A 23175-nucleotide genomic window follows, 5' to 3' on the forward strand; every position below is an offset into this window, starting at 1 on the left:
TATTTTACTGTTGGTATGATGTTCTTTTTCTGAAATGCTGTGTTCCTTTTACGCCAGATGTAACGGGACATTTGCCTTCCAAAAAGTTCAACTTTTGTCTCATCAGTCCACAAGGTATTTTCCCAAAAGTCTTGGCAATCATTGAGATGTTTCTTAGCAAAATTGAGACGAGCCCTAATGTTCTTTTTGCTTAACAGTGGTTTGCGTCTTGGAAATCTGCCATGCAGGCCGTTTTTGCCCAGTCTCTTTCTTATGGTGGAGTCGTGAACACTGACCTTAATTGAGGCAAGTGAGGCCTGCAGTTCTTTAGACGTTGTCCTGGGGTCTTTTGTGACCTCTCGGATGAGTCGTCTCTGTGCTCTTGGGGTAATTTTGGTCGGCCGGCCACTCCTGGGAAGGTTCACCACTGTTCCATGTTTTTGCCATTTGTGGATAATGGCTCTCACTGTGGTTCGCTGGAGTCCCAAAGCTTTAGAAATGGCTTTATAACCTTTACCAGACTGATAGATCTCAATTACTTCTGTTCTCATTTGTTCCTGAATTTCTTTGGATCTTGGCATGATGTCTAGCTTTTGAGGTGCTTTTGGTCTACTTCTCTGTGTCAGGCAGCTCCTATTTAAGTGATTTCTTGATTGAAACAGGTGTGGCAGTAATCAGGCCTGGGGGTGGCTACGGAAATTGAACTCAGGTGTGATACACCACAGTTAGGTTATTTTTTAACAAGGGGGCAATTACTTTTTCACACAGGGTCATGTAGGTTTGGATTTTTTTTCTCCCTAAATAATAAAAACCATCATTTAAAAACTGCATTTTGTGTTTACTTGTGTTATATTTGACTAATGGTTAAATGTGTTTGATGATCAGAAACAGTTTGTGTGACAAACATACAAAAGAATAAGAAATCAGGAAGGGGGCAAATAGTTTTGCACACCACTGTATATGCTGCTGAGGAGAACATTCTTCTACATTACTACTAAACACACAAGATGCATGGTGCTGAGGAGAACATTCTTCTTCTACAATAGCCAAATTGCTCCATAGGCAGTTAGTTATTTGATTTGATTTAATATTTTTGCATACATTTTAATTATAGGTTTGTTTGAAGAGCTATTTTTTTCTCTCAGTTGGGAGCAACAAAAACCTCAGTATTTATGTGCTTGTTTTGCTTATTGTATTTTTTAACTATATTGATGCCTCGTTTAATTATAAACTGCATTGCCCCTTGTCAGAATTGCTTGGAAGTTTCTAGCTGTTACATGTTTTTGTTTGTTTAAATTTTGCGTATTTTGTTAATGGGTCATCTCTTGTTGGTATACCCTTTTAAGGTCATGTGAAATATTTCAGTCATTTCCTCAAAGGGTTTTCTTTCCTTTTTAATTTGTATAGATTTCGATTTCATATTCATGATATCTGTTGGTTTTTGTGTATAGTTTTTACATATATTTTGGAAAATAATTAAAGGCACACTCGTGTACGGTGGAATATGTTAAATGAAATCTATCCAGTGTGCTTGATTTTTGATCTTGCTGGTTTTAGGTTTGTATATCCACCTTTGCAGAACTGAAGCCTTCAACAGATTGCACGAATACATGTCGGCAGTAAGTATGCCTTGTTTTTGTGTCTTGTTTTGGATGCATTTTATGCTTACAAGAAATTGTGTTGAGAGCAGTAGATCCTTTTGGATGTGTCTAATTGATAAGTACAATATGCTCATTTTGTTATTTTTCTTTTCATTAGGAGTTAGATATTCTCAATATGGTGGAGTACCCACTGAGATGCCTTGTTTTGGCAGCTCAAGTTGCAGCTGAAATGTGGAAGAGGAATGGGCTTTCCCTTGTAAGTCAGGTACGTGAACAGAGTAGTGATTTAATTTTTTACTTTAGGTTTAATGCTAAAATCCATTTTTGTAACTAGACATTGATATAATTTGTAGCCCTTCATTAAATACTAAATTACAATCATGACTCAATTTGTAATCATACCTGGAGTCATCTTTGCTACATGCTGATTATTCCCAAATATTAATAGGATGCCTTAAAGATGGCACAAGGTAGACTTTTCCGTAACCATTTTAGATTTTGCTTGTTAAGATACCCGAGTCACCACATTGCAATATTTATTGTTTTGTGCGTAGCCAATTTAAAATGCAGCAACGATTTTAAAGGAAGACAAAATGTTAATGTGCAATTAGTCTTCAAATGGATGAGAAAGGAATATATTAAAGTCCATCTTGTTGATTCTGTTCATTGAATTCATGCATATTGTAATCTTTTTAGTTAGCCAATAAAAACTGTTTTTCTTTTGAAATCCTTAACTTTCTTTACCTAAAATCTTGCGTCAGTTTGTGTTTCTTAATAATTTAATGTTATAAAAATGCATTTTTAAGTCAATGTGGTGTTTTTTTTTTGTTCTCATTTTAGGTTTACTACTATCAAGATGTAAAGTGTCGAGATGAAATGTATGATAAAGACATAATTATGTTACAGGTAAATGCCATTTTCGTATTGGAATTCAAACTTATTGCATCATTATGCAAAAAGAATAGAGTTCCATTTGCACTAGTATCAGTTAAGTTGTGAACAAGAATCTTTTTAGATTCTTTTTAGAAACTACTACTTTTGGTAGTTTCAATATAATATTTTTAAGTTAATTTTTTTTATCTAGTTTTAGTGCCTACTTTGTACTCTTAACAGTAGCTGGCGTCTATCCTATCAGCATTGGGACAAACATTGATGAAGCATTAGTTGATTTTAAAGCACATTCACGTACCTAGTCAGACTAAGATGTGAAATTTGGAATTGAAACTTAAGATGTGCATCTTTTAGTTGATGAAACCCCAGGTTTATGGCAGGATTACCACGCACATTGGGGGTCCTCGTAAACGCCACACAGCTAGTTTCTGGGTCTCTGATTTGAACCTAGTCTACTGGTGCTTTGAGACAGCATCATTAGGCAATATTCTACAATCCAAACACATACCTATCATGTTCATCTGTAGTCTTGTAATGTACTGCTCTTAGAAATTTTTTAGTTACTATAGATTTTTTTCTGTAATGAGCAGTTAATTGCCTATACTTACTGGGATGAAATAAAACTGTTTTTCCCCCTTGTGGCAATTTGAACAATTTGGAAATGGACTGTTTTTGTACCTTTTTTGTGTTTAAAGAATGTTTACTGTTTTGTATTTTGTCTAAATATATGCCGCTTAAGATTTAAGTACTGTCCAATATTTGCGATGATAACGGATGTTACCAACTGTGTATCTTTCATTTACATTTATAGGTAGCAGCAGCCAAAATGGAACCAAATAGCTTTGTGATGTTGGTGTTGCAGAGGTTTGAGCTGTTTGATTATTTTAGTGGAATTAGCATGAGTAGAGATAAGGTAAGTAAAGAGTAAAACATATATTTGCTGTATTTGCTGATTCTGAATTTTATCATTAATATTATGAAAACCTGCATAGGTGCTTTGATATTCATTAGCATTCAAAAACAAATTTTTAATTTGAAATCATTTTATTTAACATGTCGTTATTTACATAGTTTGCCCCTGCCAAAAAGTTATGTCCTTGATAATTGTTGGAAGAAGTGTAAATGGTAGTTTTTGTTTCATACTTATTCAAGATAGAGAAAAAGTAATATTCATTGCTACCCCACAGTAGAGGTCTATATTCCAGCGGAAATCCCACAGGGCACAACTCAATATCTTGTGACATAGGACTAAAATGAGTAATGAGTGGATGTGAGTGATTAGATTCTATCCCTGTGATCTGAAGTGGGAAGTCAGAGTGTTGACAAAAAGCACCCCCTCTCTCTTATATATAAAAAGTGTTATTTCATTATAATTATGACTTAATACTGTTTGATTGTAAAAGAGCAGTCAGAAAAGATAGTGTGTGTGCATCAATGATGTGATTTTCTTTCATTTTTTAAAATGATTATTTATTTTTTGGCATAATTAATTCCAGGCATTTTGGTGTATAATGCATAGTAGCCTGTGTGGTTTCAGATGCATGATAATGATGCCTGGCTTGAATATTGTCATCTTCCCCATTATCTGTATCGACTTAACCTTCCTGTGGACAGGGTTAGTAGCATGTACTGTTGCGAGCCTGCAACTCCAGCACATCTTGCCTGGTGCATGTGTGACTTAGCACATATTTTAAGTGCTTGTCTTAGCTGCACACAGGCCAAAGCAGAGGTATCTATCTGTAGAAATATACAGGTACATCTCAATAAATTAGAATATCATCGAAAAGTTAATTTATTTCAGTAATTCAATACCAAAAGCAAATCTCATTATATTGATTCATTTTGCACAGAGTGATATTTTTCAAGTGTTTATTTCTTTTCATTTAACTGATTATGGCTTATAGCTAATGAGAACTCAAAATTTAGTATCTCAGGAAATTAGAATATTGTGAAAAAGTTCAGTATTGTAGACTCATGGTGTCTCACTCCACTCAGCTAATTAACCCACAACACCTGCAATGGTGTCCTGAACCTTTAAATGGTCTCTCAGTCTGGTTCAGTAGGCCACACAAGGAGGGTAAGCCACATAAGGTCCTTGCTAAAAGATGGCTGTTCAGAGTGCTGTATCCAAGCATATTAATGGAAAGTTGAGTGGAAGGAAAAAATGTGGCAGCAGAAAAAGGTGCACAAGCAACAGGGATAACCACAGCCTTGAGAGGATTGTGAAGCACAACCCATTCAAGAATTTGGGGGAAATTCACAAGGAGTGGACTGCGGCTGGAGCCAGTGCTTCAAGAGCCACCACACACAGACAAATGTATCTGGGATGTTGGCTGCAATTGTCACAGCATTCCTTGTGTCAAGCCACTCCTGAACCAGAGACGACGTCAGAATTGTCTTACCTGGGCTAAGGAGAAAACTGACTGGACTGTTTGTTGCTCAGTGGTCCAAAGTCCTCTTTTCAGATGAAAATAAATTTTGCATTTCATTTGGAAATCAAGGTCCCAGAGTCTGGAGGAAGAGTTGGCGAGGCACAGAATCCAAGTGGCTTGAGCTCCAGTGTGAAGTTTCCACAGTCAGTGATGATTTGAGGAGCCATATCATCTCCTGGTGTTGATCCACTGTGTTTTATCAAGTCCAAAGTCAGCACAGCCAGACATCTACCAGGAAATTTTAGAGCACTTCATGTTTCCCTCTGGTGACAAGCTTTATAGAGATGCTGATTTAATTTTCCAGCAGGACTTGGCACCTGCTCTCACCGCCAAAAGTACCAATACCTGATTTAATGTCCATTGTATTATTGTGCTTGATTGGCCAGCAAACTCGCCTGACCTAAACCCTATAGACAATCTATGGGATATTGTGAAGAGGAAGATGAGAGACACTGAACTCAACATTGCAGATGAGCTGAAGGCCACTATCAAAGTATCCTGGGCTTCTATAACACCTCAGCAATGTCACAGGCTGATCGCCTCCATGCCACGCCGCATTGATGCAGTAATTCATGCAAAAGGAGCCCCGAACAAGTATTGAGTGCATATATGGGCATACTTTTCAGTAGGCCAACATTTCTGTATTAATTTTTTTTATTGGTCTTATTCTAATTTTCTGAGATACTACATTTTATTTTTTCATTACCTGTAAGCCATAATGAGTAAAATGAAAAGAAATAAACGCTTGAAATATATCACTCTGTGTAATGAATCTATATAATATGAGTTTCACGTTTTGAATTGAATTACTGAAATTAACTTTTCGATGATATTCTAATTTATTGAGATGGACCTGTATTTCAGGTGTTTTAGAGGGATTACTTTTTAAATTTTTTCTTCATATTTTAAAGTTTTTTTTCATTTCTTAAGTTATATATTGACATGATTTAAAAAATGACCTGCAGCAGTGTGTAGTAATGGATGATGTATAAATTTCTGCTATATTACAAAGCATTAATTGGATTAATAGATAACTAAGTGGAGAGACTTGACTCTTGGAATTCAATTTTGAATGTTTAAACTTTAATATACTGTACATCAGTATTATAATACTAAATATGAAAGCCATCGACCTACTGTGTGAAGGGATTAACAATATAATTTTTGACACTGTATATAAAATGTCTAATGTAGTTCAATTACAGAAGTGCAAAAAAGTTGAATACACTATTTTAAATCTAAGGTAACTGTCATTTTTCATCATATCCTGACAATTGAAATCTGTACTTTCATAATTCACATGGCTCTAGTCAAAGTTGATTATAATACTGTAGTATTTTTTTTTCCTCTTTTCACTTATTTGCAGGATCTCGTCAAACAGTTGAACCGTTTAACAGAAGAAATGCTGAATCTCCTGATAATTTTAATAGGCAAGTACAGGCTATGTACAAGTTTCTGATGTCACATTCAACTAATGCAATTAAAGTAATGACAGGATTGGCACTCCTGTGAAGTTCAAGAAATAAAGTAAATAACATTGTTTTGCACTTACAAACTGTGTTGTTATGACAATTACAAATAGTCCTTTTGAAAACTTTGTTTGCTGCCCAATTATTTATATGACATCCTTAAATTTGGTTTCTTCTTCATAGGTGAAAGATTTGTACCTGGTATCAGCAATGTAACCAAAGAAGATGTGATTACAAGAGAAGTACTGCATCTTCTCTGCATAGAGCCCATGGCACACAGCAGTCTGGTCAAAGCTTTACCAGAGAATGTAAGTGTGTCCTAATGCTGGTGTGTGTCGTTGAAACTGAAAGAGGTCATTTATTAGATTACTCTACAGGAAGACTCAGGGTAGCTAGATTAAACTTTTAATTTTCAAGTTTTTGTATGCTAAGCTTTGAATAAACTAGAGTGATCTCTGCTCAATACTCTTGGATATATATAAAGAACCATATTCTGTACTAGTATATATGGGCAATGATACACTAATATCCTGTGTCAGATTTTAAAATGAAAGATAGACCAGTTGAAAGAAATGTTGGATACTGTATCCTTGATTTATTAGGTAATGCATTTGTTTTGAAAAGTCCATGTTTAAATTCCTTGAAAATGGAGTGAGATTTTCCATCATTGATTGTATTTTTTTTTTTTGGTAAGTCTTCCAACAGCATTCACAATGAACGCATATCTTACCAGCTAACAGTTGATTTTACACTAATCAAATGAGTATATTGGCCTGCCGGTTTGTGAATAATCTTAGTCATGCACCTCTTTAACACTTTGCACAATGTGTACAAATAATTATTTCTAAAGTACTGTACACTTTAAGATATGCTTTTGTTTACTTAGTTAAGTTTTGCTAGTCAGAAAACCTTTGCTTTGCAAATTTTATACACCATTGTAAAATATCTTTTTTTTTACTAACACAGGAAAACAATGAAACTGGATTAGAAAATGTCATCACTCGGGTTGCCACATTCAAGTAAGCATTGTTTTTCTTTTCTTCACTTGGGATGTATTCAAATGCATTCAAATACCAATGGAATTTTCAGGCTTGCTAGTGGTTCAGTGTAGCTAAAAGCTTTTATTTTAAAAATGTACTTGTTTTTTTAATTAGATATTCATTCCTGCATTTTATTGAAGTCCTTATTTAATTGGGTCACTTTTTCTATTGTTTGGAAGACTCTGGTATTTCATGTATTTTTGCATGAACCTTAAAACCTTTTTTTTTGGCTGCAGGTTTTAATATTTAATAGTCTCTTCCATTGTCTTATTGTTAACTTCATTCTGTAGTGTTTGCTGACTTATTTGTACTCACATAGTGAAAATGAACAGAGAGGAGCTTGTACTTTAAGGTTATATAAACCTGAAGGTTTATTAGTATATAGTGCCATAAATAACCTAGATGGCAAGATCAGTAAAGTTAATAAAACTTTTCTTTGTGCACAGACACAAGTTACATTTCTGTTATTAAAACTAAACAGCAGCATGTTTGGGACGAGCTACTGTCTAAAAGTAGGAATTTTATGGTATAATTGCTTGTAGCCAAAATAGTTCCGTAGGACTAAATTACTAACAGCAATGGTCTTTAACATTTTTACTAACATGGCTTGGTCTAATGCTACATCAATTTCAACATATCATTTTAACTAGAGGAATGAGTCATGCTGCTAATAACAATTTCAAAATAAAAACATCTCATTAGAGAGGGAGTGTTCACAGCACCTTTGTAACTCATTTAAACTGGACTCGTCCCACTTGTAAAATGCTTTCCTGTCACCCAGATCCAATTACACTATTACATGAGCATGATATAAAGATACATTGACTTGGAGGACATAAATTTATCTTTTGCTCTAAAGTGTAAGTAAGCGAGAAATTTGACGGAGATGCAAAGTATTCTTGCTTAATATTTCTAACGTGACCTATTTAATGACAGGTGATTCTCATATGTACATGAAATAAAATGTGATTGTGCATGATATGAAGCATTTTAATCGAGGATACAACATGGCTGTTAAGTATTCTTTTGATCTTAAACTTTATTAAGAGAGTTTACATTTAAATATTATTTTTAATACAAAAAGCCAGATGCTGTTTTTTAATTTCAGTAATAAGTTTGTATGCAACAGTTCCTCTTTTACTTTATGGATTTACTGTGTTTAGACAAAAACTTAATTTTTCTCTGTGAAATGCTAAATCATTTTTTCTTGTTTAGGAAACCTGGGGTTTCTGGTCATGGTGTATATGAGCTGAAAAATGAATGTTTAAAGGATTTTAATCCTTACTTCTACCACTACTCCAAATCTCAGCATAGTAAGGTGAATCAATTTTACAAAATCATTGAAATAGTATGAAAGGCACCTGTCATATTTGTGTAATCTGTCTTGGATAAAATGTTCTTGGTGCATAGATGAATCTGAAATGTGGCAGATGACATCAGCTGACATGAATCTTAAGTCTGTCATACCATATGTGAACAAAAAGATTCTTGTAAATCATTTTGTGATTTATATTTTTAATCAAGCTACCACTGTGAAAGTACGTTTCTTTTCAATGTCATTCCAATGCACAAATATATCAAGTCATTGAGAATGCAGTCACTGATTGCATAATAAAGGTTGTAGACAGCCCCCTAACCATAGACACGGTAACACAACACACATTTATATAAATAAAATAAAGAATATTTATTACAGAAAGCACCTTTTCACAGACCTCTTTCCAGCAATGCACCACAATTATACAATAGATGAACATCAAAGCACCAATTCTTCCTTCTGTCTATTTCTGCCGAGTGTAGCCTGCTGCTTCCTGGCTCTGACTCAACTGAATTGAAGCAGCGGACTCCTTTTATGTCAGGCTTAGGAATGCTTCCGGTGCCATGCCAAATCTTCTGGGAAGCTCTTCCAGGCCATAGAAAAAGTAGAGAGTTCCTCCCCGACAGCACACTCTAACGATACTAAGGGACCCTGACAAGGCTGCATTTCCGGACTCCAACCCTCAAGCATTCCTGTGGGTGTCCCAGATGGGTTTCTATATGAGGACCACTGACACCTATCGTATGAGGAATTAAACTGTTCCCGACTCCCGGCTATCGCTGGTCCTTCCCTTAATTTGCACTGGCCAGGTACAAAGTTATTTATTTGTTCTGCTAGCCAGTCTGTCTGTGTCATCATGCTGGCCTCCTGTACAGGTAATAGCTTCCTCTCTTTTCTGGCCAGGATGTATGTTCTCCCACAAGGTGCTGCAAAAATTATTCTGGCAATCTCACTTATTAATTTTCATCACATGCACTTGCTCATCATAATACTAACATGCCCAGTATGGACCCTGTTATTGTTATCTTCCTTTCACCAATAATGTTTTAGGGATGAAATGGCCCATGTTGTATAATTTGGTTTGCTTGATTGCTTAAAATAGTAACTTCCACAGGCTATTTGCAGATTCAGTTGGCACATGAGCAGCACCAAAATTATGAAATTTCAGCAGGAAATGTTTTCACTATAAGCCGTTCTTCAAGGTAGATTGACATTGGTTGGTATGTAGCTGAATGCATTGGAATCGTTAATGGCAGTAGCTGCGAATACTGACAGTGTTGGATCACAGCTATGTTTTAATTTGTAGAGTACGCGTTTGGTGTGATAAGGATTATTTAATTTCTGAACATGGTGAAAACTGGAGTGAAAGAGCATGCGAGTGGGAATCCTCGGGTTCAATATTGTGAATGTGCTGCAGTATATTCTGTGTAGCCAACATTTTGTCTGTTTTTTAAGTTGTCAGAAGTAGTCTGCTTGAATAGCATCCATTGCTATTAGAGAGAGGAGAGCCACTTCATCCACTGCCAATATGCAGTATCCACTTGGATGAAGTGACGGCAACCATTTTCCGGCAGTACTCTACCCACACATTAGTTATTAGGTAGTGAAGAGGTAAGAGAGATAGTTAGCCAGTGAGAGATGGGGGATGATTAGGAGACCAGAATGACAAGGCTATGGTGGGTAATTTAGCCATCATATCAGAAAATCCCTTACACTTTACGAAAGATGCCCAGAGATCCTTTATGACCAGAGAGAGTCAGGTCCTTAGTTTTGCATCTCATTAGCTCATCTGCCATTTTTGTAGGGATTGAAAGCAAAACACCTCCCTGTAGTAACATAAGCAACAGGAAATTGAGTATCGCCTGTTGGTGTGATATCAGTGATAATGTATAAATGTCTATGACTAAACTGATTGTTTTATGTAAGTCTTGTTTTTTAAGTTAAACAATGTGAAATTTTGTTCTCCATAACAACAGCACGTAGACATAAAGCATCTTTTTCATTGCTGCTTTTTTAGTCAGCAGAAGTTCTATGTAACTAGGTTTGTCTAGCTGAAGTTTTGAGGCACTTGTCCAATGGCTATTAACTTTTTTTGTCTAGAGCATACATTTGTAATTCAGGTACAACCAATATAATAGTAATGATAATAATAGAACCAATGGAGCACGTATCCATTACATCTCACCTGATTTTTCCTTTAGCCAGGCACACAACTATGATATCGGTGGTTGTAAACATTTTGCAAACCTTTCGTGATCCAGGCCTGTAACCTGGGACTGACACATTTTATGAACACCATTGATCTACAATAGTCAATTAGAGACCTGGGATTAAATATAAGCATAGTCAAAACAAAATGCATGAAGATTAGTGAACAAGAAGAAATGAACAGCTTAGGATATTAGGGTTAAGAGCGTTTAAGAGTAGAAAGATTAGCATATTTGAAAAGTAAGATTGAGGAAAAGGTGAGAGAAAGGTAAAGAAGACATTAGGTTTGACATGAGCAGTGTTTACCAAATTGGAGGCACAGAGACATCAAACTGTGGACAAATTTAAAAGTTTAGCACACTTAGTAGTAGGCTTGTATGGAGCTGAAAGCTGGACACTTGATCAGACTTCTCTTAATGGCTTGGCTCTGTTTGATCAAAGATGCTTGAGCCGGATTTTGAGAATAAGGTGGTCAAGAACAATAGTAACAAAGATTGTGAAGGCATGACTTAAGGAGAGTGAGAAGAGCCGAAGATGGATTCCAGTTGAAAGAAGAGCAGGATGACCAAGAAAGAGGTGGAAAGATATGGTGATAGAAGAAGCAAGAGGAAGAAACCCGGGGAAAGTGGGACAGGATAGACAGAAGTGAAGGAAGCTTTACAACAGGTGGGGATGAGGTGTTGAAGACAACAAAAGCGTGGCCAACTCATTAATACAAAAAAAAATACTTAGTTTGATCTTGCTGATTTATCTTAACTTTAAATGAAGGTTATGGTTGGTTCCACTGCTGTCCAAAACACCAGGAGACTTGGTCTGAATTTCAGTTCACATGTAGTTTGAATGAAGTCCTTGTGTCTATGTGGATTTATCTCTAGATACTCTTGCTTTCTACCACATTCTAAAATGTGCATGTTATGTTTATAGGCACCTTATTGGCCTTAAATTATGATCTGTAGTGGACTTGTGCAGGTTTGGTTGCTGCACCAAACCTAATGTTGCTTGGATAAACTACAGCGCCCTGTGACCTCAAAAATGGATTTAGTGGGTTCAGTAAATGAATGGATAGGTAAACAATTTGTTTTAAGTGTCACATGCTGAAGTCTTAAACATCATTCAATGGACAAGGAAGTTTAGCCAAAGAGCAAGATGAAATACAATCTTTTCGAGTTTTTAGTTTGTCACTAATTAACTTGCTTTACATTTAAGGCTGAAGATGCACAGAAAAGGAGGTGGAAAATGGAGAACAGTGATAAAGGTAAAATGAAAAAAAAAATCATAGTTCACAATTGTTGAGTGTTTATAAAAAATAAACAACTTTGGCACTATTGGCCAAAGCTGCACTTTACAAATTGTAGTGTCCCAAATATTCTGATTGTTTGAAATGTAGAGTGCAGAGGAATGCTTTTTAATTTTTGCGTTATTCTTGGAATTTTACAGATTTTTTTGATAAATTCAGGAATAAGTTAATTTATCACTCTGTCACACAAGTCAGTTACTACTGTGTACTGATATCTGCATATTTAGTGTTTATATTTTTGCTTGAGCTAAATATTTTACTTCTGCTTTTTATTAAGTTACATTGAAAAGAATTTCTGTTTTGGCCAAATTCAGTTAAGTGAAATAAACAACTCTTGAATATGCAATTTTATAGCTGTTTTAGAACCCTGGTAACTACTTAGTATTTAGTAGCACTCATTGGTGCTTTAGAACAGTAACTTTTTTATGGTCTTTTTTTTTTTCCTCCACTCCTTAGCTCTTCCACCCCCAGTTCCACCTAGGTTCTGTCCTGCTTTTGTTAATGTTGTCAGTGTTTTGAGCTGTGATGTTTTACTGCATTTGCTAAAATTCGTGCTGCAGAAACCAGGAGAAAGCACAGGGAAGATGTGGACAGAAGCCATGATTCAGATGGTATGACTTAAAAATTGTCTTTTTACAAATGTTGTCACCTGCATCCCCAAAGTCTACAGGTGGTATTGAGCAATATTATATGGGTTACAGAAATGAAACATTCTCCCTTAAATTCCCTTCTTCCTCATTTTTTAGTCTGCCATCTTTGGGGGGTAAGACCTTTTTGCATTGTTATTCACCACTACCAAACCACGTTTTCCACTTTTTTCTTTATTTCTATCTTTACCCAGTCATCCTCTGCCTCCCTTTCTTCCTGACATAAGCACTATTAACTATTAACCAGTATTTTTTCTAAAATTGGCCTTTTCTAACTCATTGAAATATGGTACATCTTACTGACCTTAGTCATCCCTTTCCTTTTTCACTTTATCACATGTGCTAGTTTCATCGATGACAGCATTGTTTACACATGCAGATTATTTCAAGTATTTTTCAAGACAATATCTTAGTACAGTGTTAAGAATACTGTAGAAGTGTGAGGTCAAGTGCATAAAATGTTGTGATTGCCAATTCAATCATAAAAGATGCATAAAGATGTATGTATACAAGTCTATGACTAGCTTGGTCATGTCATAAGTAGGGCACTTGTCTATTACAGGATCCTTTCTTTAACACATCCACACTCTCGTAATTCAGAACAGTTTAGAGTAACAGTTTAGCAAGCTTAACATTTGTGTTTGTGATGTTGGAGGAAAACTAGAGAATCCATGGAAAAATCCATGCACAGAACATGTTAGTTGTACACAGATCGTGATCGAAAGAGGATTGTCCTGATGCAAACTGAACTAGAACCATTTTTATCTATAAATGTGTTCATTATTTTCTTACTATTTTTTTTTTCAAAAAACATCCCATAATCCCATTTCATAATGGGAGTGATGTACCTTGGTCATAAATTTCTGTTGTATGTTGCATGTGAGTTAGATGTAAAGGTGCAATTCTTGTCTCATTTTAGGACTAATCATTTCCAGTGAGTCTTTGTTTTAACAATACATTTTTTCTTAGAATTCACTCATGCATTCATTTCAGTTTAACTCATGCACAGTAACTGATTTAAAGAGATGTCGTGCAAGATCTCCCTACTGCATTGTTGGCTTAACATCAACATCCCTTATCAGTTTACTTATTCTCTGATTGCTCATTTTTCAAAGGAAGTCCTTATCTGTTTAGTGATTGTGTGCTTTGAAGCATACACCTCTTAGAATCATGAAGATGGCAACAATTCCCAAACCATCTCTTGCTTATTGGCTCTCTACCATTTTTTTGTTGGTTTAATGTAAGAGGGTGGGAAGTATGGCTTATAAATGACACTGTCATATTTTTGGGCATTTTAATGGCAATTTATCACAGTAACACTAATTTTGTGCAAAATGCTAGTAATTTCAATTAAACATTTGCTGTTATTCTCTGGTGGAGGATCAAGGGTGGGCCTCCATGCTTACTTGCTTTTGCTTAACTCTATTTGTGACCAAAAAGAATTGTTACATTTTCAATGTGTCTCATGTTTGTATCGGTATTTAACAGCTGTAATTAATTTAGAAAAAACAATGTTTCTTTTCCATAAACATATAACAAAATATTTTGCAGGCTATATGATAGAGGGAAAATTATGTTTATGACTGCAAACATTAACTTTAATCTATATTTACCACTTCTTGATAGATGATTGGTTGAAACAGTATGTTTTGCTTGAGTAGTTCTTAACAGAGTTGGAAACACACAGGTTTTGAACTTTTAAGCAGATGTTTAAGGTACAAGCACAAGAGAATGACTGTGCTTTAGGTTGCTAAAAAGTTCTTCCCTTTCTGTAAGAGTGACTTGGGGGAAATGAAGAAATATGGGTGCTTTTTAAATTTAAATACCTCTTAGTTGGTAAACATGACTCTTTTTTCTTCTGTTGAAAATATTTATTTTTTTAAACAGGCTCTTCACTTAATTGCACTAGGATTGTTAGAGGAAAAGCAGCAGCTAGAAACAAGTCCTGAACAGGAAGTGGCCTTTAACTTCAGCCTTAAAGCAAGGAGTAAGTTTTACTGCTGTCGATGATGCATCTTCCTGTTTAATTTGCTTTATCATCTTCCCTTTACATATAAGCTATTGTATAATTGTGCTGTTCATAGTGTATAGAAAAATACAACTTGTTACTGTTGATGATATTTAAGAATTAGAGTGTTTAAATGAGAAACTTTTATATTTCTTAAAATAAGTCTATTTTGGAGAATGTGTTCTAAGATTTACTTAATTGGCCATATTTAGACTTGAAAGAAACAAAGAGTAGAGTGTGATTTAGGGATATTTAATGTTTTCTGAAGTGAAAATGCATAGGTGGCTCTGTCTGTACTCTTTTGTATGTATTAGTAATCTTGCAGGGTTGTTTGGATATTGACAATGTAGGGTAATAGAGTAAAGACTAGTTAACCTGAATGTAAGTTAGGTTTTTTTTTTTGTGAAGTGCAGTCAAATAAAAGGAAGACACTTGAACAGCTGCATTTATAATAAAAAAAAAAACAGTAAAAGGGCCATCGCTGTATTAAAAAAATATAATGGTGATTTTAAAATTATGTATGCAAAAATAGTAAATTACATCTTTAAAGTATTGATGTCAGATTATCTTCAAGTATAAATCACAAATAACTTTAAATATAGATGTGTAGTGTTGTTGTTATTCCCGTTTTTCCATGTTGTTGGATTATTTTAATACTGCATTTCTTATTGTGAAGGAAGAATGCAGTACTGAGTCCCAGTGCTTTGAAATGATAGGTCAAGGATTGACCTGAACAGTTGCCAGGTTGTCATTAGCAGCCAGGTTGAAGAAACTGGCTACCAAGACTTAGCCTCTAGTTGCCTTGGATGACAACTATTTTAGTGAGGCACTGGTTTTCAGCAGTGGATCAGAACTAGACAGTTTTAGCATATTAAGTGTAATCAGCAGATAACTTGCCAATCACTGCTCTTTAATTAAAGTAAAATGTAAACTTGCACGTGCATACTGCACATCATGGCATTCATTTATGTGGTTAAAACAAGTTAAAAAGAAATAGCGTTATGATAGGTGACCATGCAAAGAAAGATATGTGTGATCCAGTGGTGCATGTAACAGTAATGTTAAGTTTCTTTTAGCTCTGTGATAACATCACCGGGCGATAATCAGAGAGACCTGAGTATCAATCCAGCTGAGTGACTTGAGGGGCTGAAAATCCCACAGAACCTATGGCCTCTAAAATAAGTCTGTTAAATTGTGTAAAGATGACTGAAACACTAACTACAACTTACTCCAATGAAAAAGAAAGCTATGATGGAACTGAAGTGAAGTCATTTGTTGCTACAAATTTCATGAAAGATTTAAAATTGCATCACACTGATAAAAAAGATAATGAATAATAAAAATGTTGCACAAAGTTTAATTTGTGATGTTATTCAATTACAAAGTAATAAGATAAAATTGGTTAAGTGCAGAAACTATGAATTTTCATGCATTCAAAAGAGAACATCAATAATGTGGTTAAAAATTAATATGGTAGACTTTTTGAATTATTTTTCTCTGTAATTCATAAAATGAAGATGTAGAATATTCCAGTATTTTATTTTTGCAGCATGTATAGTTGAATTCATGGCAGAGGTTCTGACATTTGAGATGCACCATCTGTTGGAATGTAAAAAGAATGCATTTTGCTAGTATATGTATTCCAACAAATGGGACTCTGCAAGTCCAGTATTGACACTGCATCAGAGATTCTTATGCCAGATGATCTCTCCATATTTTTGGAAATCTGGTATGATGTCTTGTTTTCTTTTACAGGAGAAAGTGATCATTGCAAATCCCTTCTGAGTCTTGTGGAGAACCTAAAAGCTGTCCCTGCCTTAGAGGCACAGAAGGACATGATTACCTGGACTTTACAGGTCAGATCAAGTTTAGATCCCCTGCCTTCTTTTTTGTGCAGCGTTCTGTTTCCACATTTCTCAGGCTTATCTATTTTTTAAATCTGTCATATTTATAATTCAAACTCAATTTTCTTGCCATATTTATGCTGTACAGTGAGATTCTAATTTGCTTGTCTCCTTCAGACTAGTATTACAGTAGCAACTGAAGACCATGCTTACAGAACATACAATAAATATAATGATACAATAGACACGCAATACTGCGCAAAAGTATTAGGACACAACTAACTTTAAAATAATGTTCTTTTTTGGACAGCAATTGTTACCATTATATAACTTTTAGAATAAATATAAATAAACTAAGCATTTATTGGATAAACCTAACAAGAAAGTCTTGTGTTTTTAAATAGTGTAACATTTTTGCTACCTTTGTAATGTAAAACTGAATCAATTCATGTTGGTACTGCTGTGTAATCCAGTACTGTTTTGGATTATTTCTTTTTGTTGAAACTGAATAGTGCTTAGTAAAGGCCCCGTCACATTACATGATTTTTTTCCATGTCATTTTCAGTCATAAACTTCATTTACATAAACTTAGCCAATCAGGAACAGTTGACATTTGCCCCTATATAACTTCAGCCAGTCACTCATTGCTTTTTGTATTCCTTCCCCAGATGTTTGAAACTGTGAAATGTCTCCATGAGAAATCTTGCTTTCCTGTTACAGTTAGATGTGATGTATCTAAATCAGATGACGTAAGAAAGTTTTCTTCAATTTGATTTATTAAATTGATCTTTTTGGTATTGTATAATAAAAATGTATGGTTCTACCTCAGACTTTTCTTGGATTGCTAAGGTTTTGTTATATTGTGTACTGTAGCTTCTATTGAATTATTTTGTTAGCTTGATAAAAAGCGTATCATTAATTGCACTCTGAAAAATAAACATCATTTGATTACTTACATCTTAATTAATTAATTTTCCCCTTGGGATTAATAAAGTATCTATCTTCACATTCACATTTTCTTTTCAAATTTGAGGTTACTGTAAAAAAAAAAAAAAACCTACGATTTTTGTACATATTTTATCATTGAAATTCCACTTACATATCAGGCCTGACATTGTTATTCATGATGGCAAGGCGGCTACATATTGAAGAACATTTTCCATTATCCATTTAGTAATTAATTTGTCCTTATTTCAACCATATTTAAACCGTTTCAGGTGTTGTAGTCTGTATCTGTAACCCTGGGTTCAGACTTGGAGGCAACCTTGAAAGGAGTACCAGTTTATCACAATTTTCATACACATCCTTATTCGTGTACAGAGGGCCAGTATAAGGGTCCCAATTCCCTTTACATATATCTTTTAAGATGTGATCTTATACAGACATGGAGTAAACCTGTAAACTCATTACAGACCTTGACTTGGCCATGTGTCAAACTCGGCCTACTGGAGCCATGAGACACTGGCATATAGGTTGCCATGATATATTTTCCCGAATGCTGTGGCATGGCATTGGGCAAGAAACAACCATCTGGAAAATGGAGTAAATTAATATTTTTCGTGATAATGAAAAAGATTGACTTACTAATGAATGAGCACAGAAGATTTGCACTTTGCCTTGATTTTCATTGTTGATAATTAAGTGCAACACTTTCTCCTTTTTTTTTTAATGGTTAATGTATTCATTATTAACACTTTAATTCATGTCAGTGTATTAATTTGCAACATTATTGCATTGTGGTTAGGTATGAAAAAGAGATTATTTCAAATCTTGGAAATGTCTGTCCTGCAGTGGACACGCTGTGAGACTGTTCCAGTACATTCAGATATTTGTTTTTGTGTGTCATGTAGCATCTATTGAGGTTAAACTATAGCAAATAGGCTTGGTTATTGAATTTTCCGATTAGGAATCCATAGTTAAAACACAATTATTTTTTGTACAGTAACTTTTTGTGTTATAATGAATTTTTTTCCTAGTCAAAATTGCATTGAGAGCAGCATAATGAAAAATGTTAATGCTACCTTAACATAAAATTTCATTTACAAATTTTCAGGTTGTAAATTAGTGTTTCACTCTGTGCAGTTAAATGTATTCTGTCAGCAATCAAGGTTTTTCATTATTTTTTTTTGGGATACAGAACTCTCAGGAGAAGGAGAAATCTGAAAGGAAGAGAAAGGCAGAAGCAGCCAAACTTCATCGGCAGAAAATTATGGCCCAGATGTCTGCTATGCAGAAAAACTTTATTGAAACACATAAAATGCTTTATGATAGGACCCCTGAATCACAGGGTTTAGAAGAATCTCTGGACCCTGATGACAAGTAATGCTTTCTTTTATTTTTTTGTATTCTTAATACAACATAAAGTTACTTGGCACATCTGCCACCTTTTCACTAACAAATAGTAAGGTTTCTGTCTTGTTTCTATTTATTTATTTTTAATGCATGTGGAGTAACCATGAATTTTGTTGGCTGTGGATGTTTCTTGTTCCTTTATGTAAAACCAGTGATGACTTGTCAGTGACATGGTGGTCACTGATTAGTTTCAACCTGTGTCATCATACAGATAAAAGCCAGTATTTGTGACAACATTATACTCCATGCTGATTCTAAGTTTGTATTATTTTTTTATTATTATTACAATTTTGTTCAATTTGCCATCTGTTTGTTTGGGTCACATTTTTCAATCAATTTTTTACCCACTTTTACCAAACAGATTTCTTTCAAACTTTGCATGCTGATCTCGGATGACAATGCAATATTTCAAGAGTTTTGATCCGAGAGCTGTATGTTAATTATGTCAAATTTAAATTTCTCATTTCGTCATATTATACTTTTAGAGATTACATATATATAAGTAAATATATATGAAAAATTAGTATTGTTGGTGAAGTGGTTAGCGCATTGGACTTTCGATTAAATGTTAACGATCAATGTAGACAAATTAAAAAAAAAAAAGATTAATCGATATTGAAATTATGTCAAATTACTTCAAAATGACAGTTAAGCAGCATTGGTCAAGTGGTTAGGGTGTTGGGCGTTCAATTAAATGGTCGAAAGTTCAAGACCAATGTACACAAATTCAATTTTTTTTATTAATTTTTCATCATTTATATACTAATCTGGCAAAATACTCATTTCAGTGATTTGGCGATATTGGCACAGTGGATAAAGAGCTGGGCTTTTCTAAGTACGATTTAAGGATTGATTCTCCAATAGACAAAACGCACATTTCCAGTCCTTCACACGTGTCAGGTTTCACAGTGGTTAGGATTTTCTGAAATGAGAAATGAACAAGAATGTATGTTGCACTTCACTAAAATATCGTAGGTGACTCTGTTGCTAATGTCAAGTCAGAGCTTTTTGTAATGTGCTGAGGACAGTGTGGCATTAGGGTGGCTAAAATGTATATAAAAAAGAATTTTAAGTGCAATGATTTTAATCAAAAATGCACTAAAAGGTAAATAAAATTTTTTGTACAAAGATTTTGTTGGTCATATGTGACTAAATATAAAATTGTGGAGTGCCCATAAAAGAATGAATTTAATTCGATTAAAATGCATACAGTAGATTCCTTAAAATATTCCAAACAATTCTTAACAATTTGAAAATTTCTCCAATTATAACCATTATCCTACATACTTTAATCAAGTGTTATATGTTGTGTCATTTTCTTTCCATATTTAAGATGCTTAGAAATTTCACTTTAATGAATCTGTGCATTTTAATTGATTTAAATTTATTATAGCCAGAATGACTAGACTACAGTGGGCAATTTTGCCTGCATATCGGATTACTCCCTACTCTTTACAAAGGATGCCCAGTTATCTTTTATGACCACAGACAGTAAGAACCTCGGTTTTACGTCTCATCTGAATGACAGCGCTATTTTTACAGCACATTGTCCCTATCACTGCAATGGGGCATTGGGATCTACATTCAGAGCATGTGCTAAGCACCCCCTTCTGGCCTCACCAACACCTCTTACAGCAGCACCCCAAGCCTTTACTAATGATTTTCAATCCACGTACTGGCTGGGCCCAAACATGGTTAGCTTTATGTGGATGATCTGTTTTGAAGTGCATGCATGCTGTTACTGTATGGAACAACAAGTGTACTGCACAAATACTACCTGTCATCAGCCCAAACTGCTCACAGTATTTAACTTGACTTAAAAATATCGATCTGTAACAAAGCATGGTATAAAAAAAATTGGCAGAAGTAGGTATATAATGGTTCTGAGAAAAAAATAAAAATTAAAACAGAACTCAATCTTATATGTGGTTAAGCATAATATATCTGTACACTCTGATGTAATAAATGTGTAAGCAACACCATCTGAAGATCACTTATTCCTTGGTCCATATTGTGCCTGAATGGAATTCTCTATATACTTAGATAGATAGATATTATTAATTGGGGTGGGGGAACAGGTTCAGGTAGTGAAAGAATGCATGAAAATTGCTCCGGCATTTGTTACTTTGTTACAATCTCTCTTGCAGCTCTCCAACTGTCCTGGGTGATTCTCGAGTAGCCTTGGGTCCTAAACGGGGTACTGGGATAGTAGAAAGGGAAGTCCTCACATGCATCTTGTGTCAGGAAGAGCAGGAGGTCCGAGCGGAAGGATCAGCTATGGTTTTGACTGCATGTGTTCAGAGATCTGCAGTGCTGACACAGTGCAGGGGCAGAATCCCTTTAAACACAGGTAATTTTGTATTTGCACAATATCTGACTTAAAGGTCTACTGAAATTTTAAACATATGCTACCTGTAAATCTGCTTCATCATCATAGATAATGTTTAGATATTAAGTTGCAGAGGCCTAGGTTTGAGTCTTAAAAGCATCAGTCTGTGAAATCTGCAAAGTAAATTCAGTCTCTGTTCATATTTTGTGAAAATTATGATTTTCCCACATCCTTAAGACTTGCATGGATGATTAATTGATGGCTGTAAATTGGCCTGATATGATTGTGTGGGAGTGTGTGTCTGTGTGTATATATTGTTGTTCTCTTTGGTGAACTGATATCTTGCCCTGAGTTGGTTCATTTCTTCTGCCCAACTTTTCCAAGTTAAAGCCTAGTTCTAGGTGAGAGTGTAATAGAAAGAGATTTTGGATGTGGATGCATCATTCCTTTTGAAAGTCAATGATATATGTAGCAAGATTATTTTATAACAAGCAAGTTTTATTAATTGTGCTATATTTTTTTCCAACTAGACTCATATGATCCTTTGTTTATTCACCCTGATCTGTCCTGTGGTGCACACACAGGAAGCTGTGGCCATGTGATGCACGCTTATTGTTGGCAAAAGTAAGTAATAGTAGTTAGATATTTATCAGCTTTTCATTGTCCTTATCCAGAGTACTTTCTTACAGCAGTCTTGCCAAAAGTATATAAAACACTAAGCAATGGATTTACTTACTACTGTCTGTCTGAGGTTGTTTAGGTAGGGATTAAATCTGAAAGTGAAGTTACAATACTGAACAGGATGACATTTTTAGTACAAAGCAAAGACTATATGGTAATAAATGACATTTCTGTTTATAAATAAGACAAATAATATTGCCTAGCAGTGTGTTATTTTTTTTTTTTTTTTTAAGTACCGATAATGTATCCATTCCATTCTGTAGAATAGTAGAAATAGTTTGATTACCAACAAGTGGTTTACTTTCTTTCCTCAAGGTATTTTGAAGCTGAACAGACTACAACCAGAAGCCGTCTCCATGCTGAACTGATCTTTGATCTAAAAAATGGAGAGTACTTGTGTCCACTTTGCAAGTCACTTTGCAATACAGTTATTCCTCTTATTCCTATGGAGACGTGCAAGTTTAACTAGTAGGTACTTCACTGCAGTATTCTTGTGTGTATGTATATGTGTACTCTGTGTGTGTGTGTGTGTGTGTGTGTGTGTGTGTGTGTGTGTGTGTGTGTGTGTGTGTGTGTAGGTATATAATATGTATGTAATATTGTGATTGGCCACAACATTTAAGGCCAGCTTTATACTTCACGCGACACATACTCCTGCAGACACTTCTGCTATGCAAGCGTTGTACTGTTGATACTTGCACACGTACTTTATGTAAATCTGGAAGATTCCACAAGGTGGCAGTGCGAGATATTACGGTGAGAAAATGTTCATCTTCCCTGTGTTTTGAATTGCCCGAAACATCCAATAAGTTCCGAGGATGCCTTGCCACTATATCTTTGAAAAGGTTGAATGTTTAATGATTACATCCATCAATCCAGGGTTGTGCCCATTCTAGCATGCATCGGGAGTGAGTCAGAAACGATCCCTGGATGGGGCATCAGCTAATCGCAAGGTGAATGCAAACATACACCTACACTAGCATCATTTTAACATCACCAAATCCCAAACCTGCATGTCCTTGGAAGGAAACCAGAACTCACTATGAAAACCCACCAGAAAAACATGCAAACTCCAGGCA

The 23175-nt window shown here is 35.0% G+C and overlaps 1 protein-coding gene across 2 annotated transcripts in view; it reads left to right on the forward strand.

Annotated features, from left to right (window-relative positions):
* ubr1 (ubiquitin protein ligase E3 component n-recognin 1) overlaps window positions 1-23175 on the forward strand; it is a 149157-nt gene that overhangs the window by 59361 nt on the left and 66621 nt on the right. For both annotated transcript variants that reach the window (XM_051919763.1, XM_051919762.1), the window contains exons 16-32: window positions 1537-1598; window positions 1738-1845; window positions 2421-2486; window positions 3283-3384; window positions 6270-6333; window positions 6556-6680; window positions 7339-7391; window positions 8628-8730; window positions 12145-12193; window positions 12692-12846; window positions 14770-14869; window positions 16646-16746; window positions 17403-17483; window positions 18872-19053; window positions 21234-21436; window positions 21946-22039; window positions 22412-22564. In XM_051919763.1, coding sequence (XP_051775723.1) covers window positions 1537-1598; window positions 1738-1845; window positions 2421-2486; window positions 3283-3384; window positions 6270-6333; window positions 6556-6680; window positions 7339-7391; window positions 8628-8730; window positions 12145-12193; window positions 12692-12846; window positions 14770-14869; window positions 16646-16746; window positions 17403-17483; window positions 18872-19053; window positions 21234-21436; window positions 21946-22039; window positions 22412-22564 — 1801 coding nt within the window. The remainder of the gene's footprint in view (window positions 1-1536; window positions 1599-1737; window positions 1846-2420; window positions 2487-3282; window positions 3385-6269; window positions 6334-6555; window positions 6681-7338; window positions 7392-8627; window positions 8731-12144; window positions 12194-12691; window positions 12847-14769; window positions 14870-16645; window positions 16747-17402; window positions 17484-18871; window positions 19054-21233; window positions 21437-21945; window positions 22040-22411; window positions 22565-23175) is intronic.

This window comes from Erpetoichthys calabaricus, chromosome 16 (genome assembly GCF_900747795.2).
Source record: "Erpetoichthys calabaricus chromosome 16, fErpCal1.3, whole genome shotgun sequence".
NCBI lineage: Eukaryota > Metazoa > Chordata > Cladistia > Polypteriformes > Polypteridae > Erpetoichthys > Erpetoichthys calabaricus.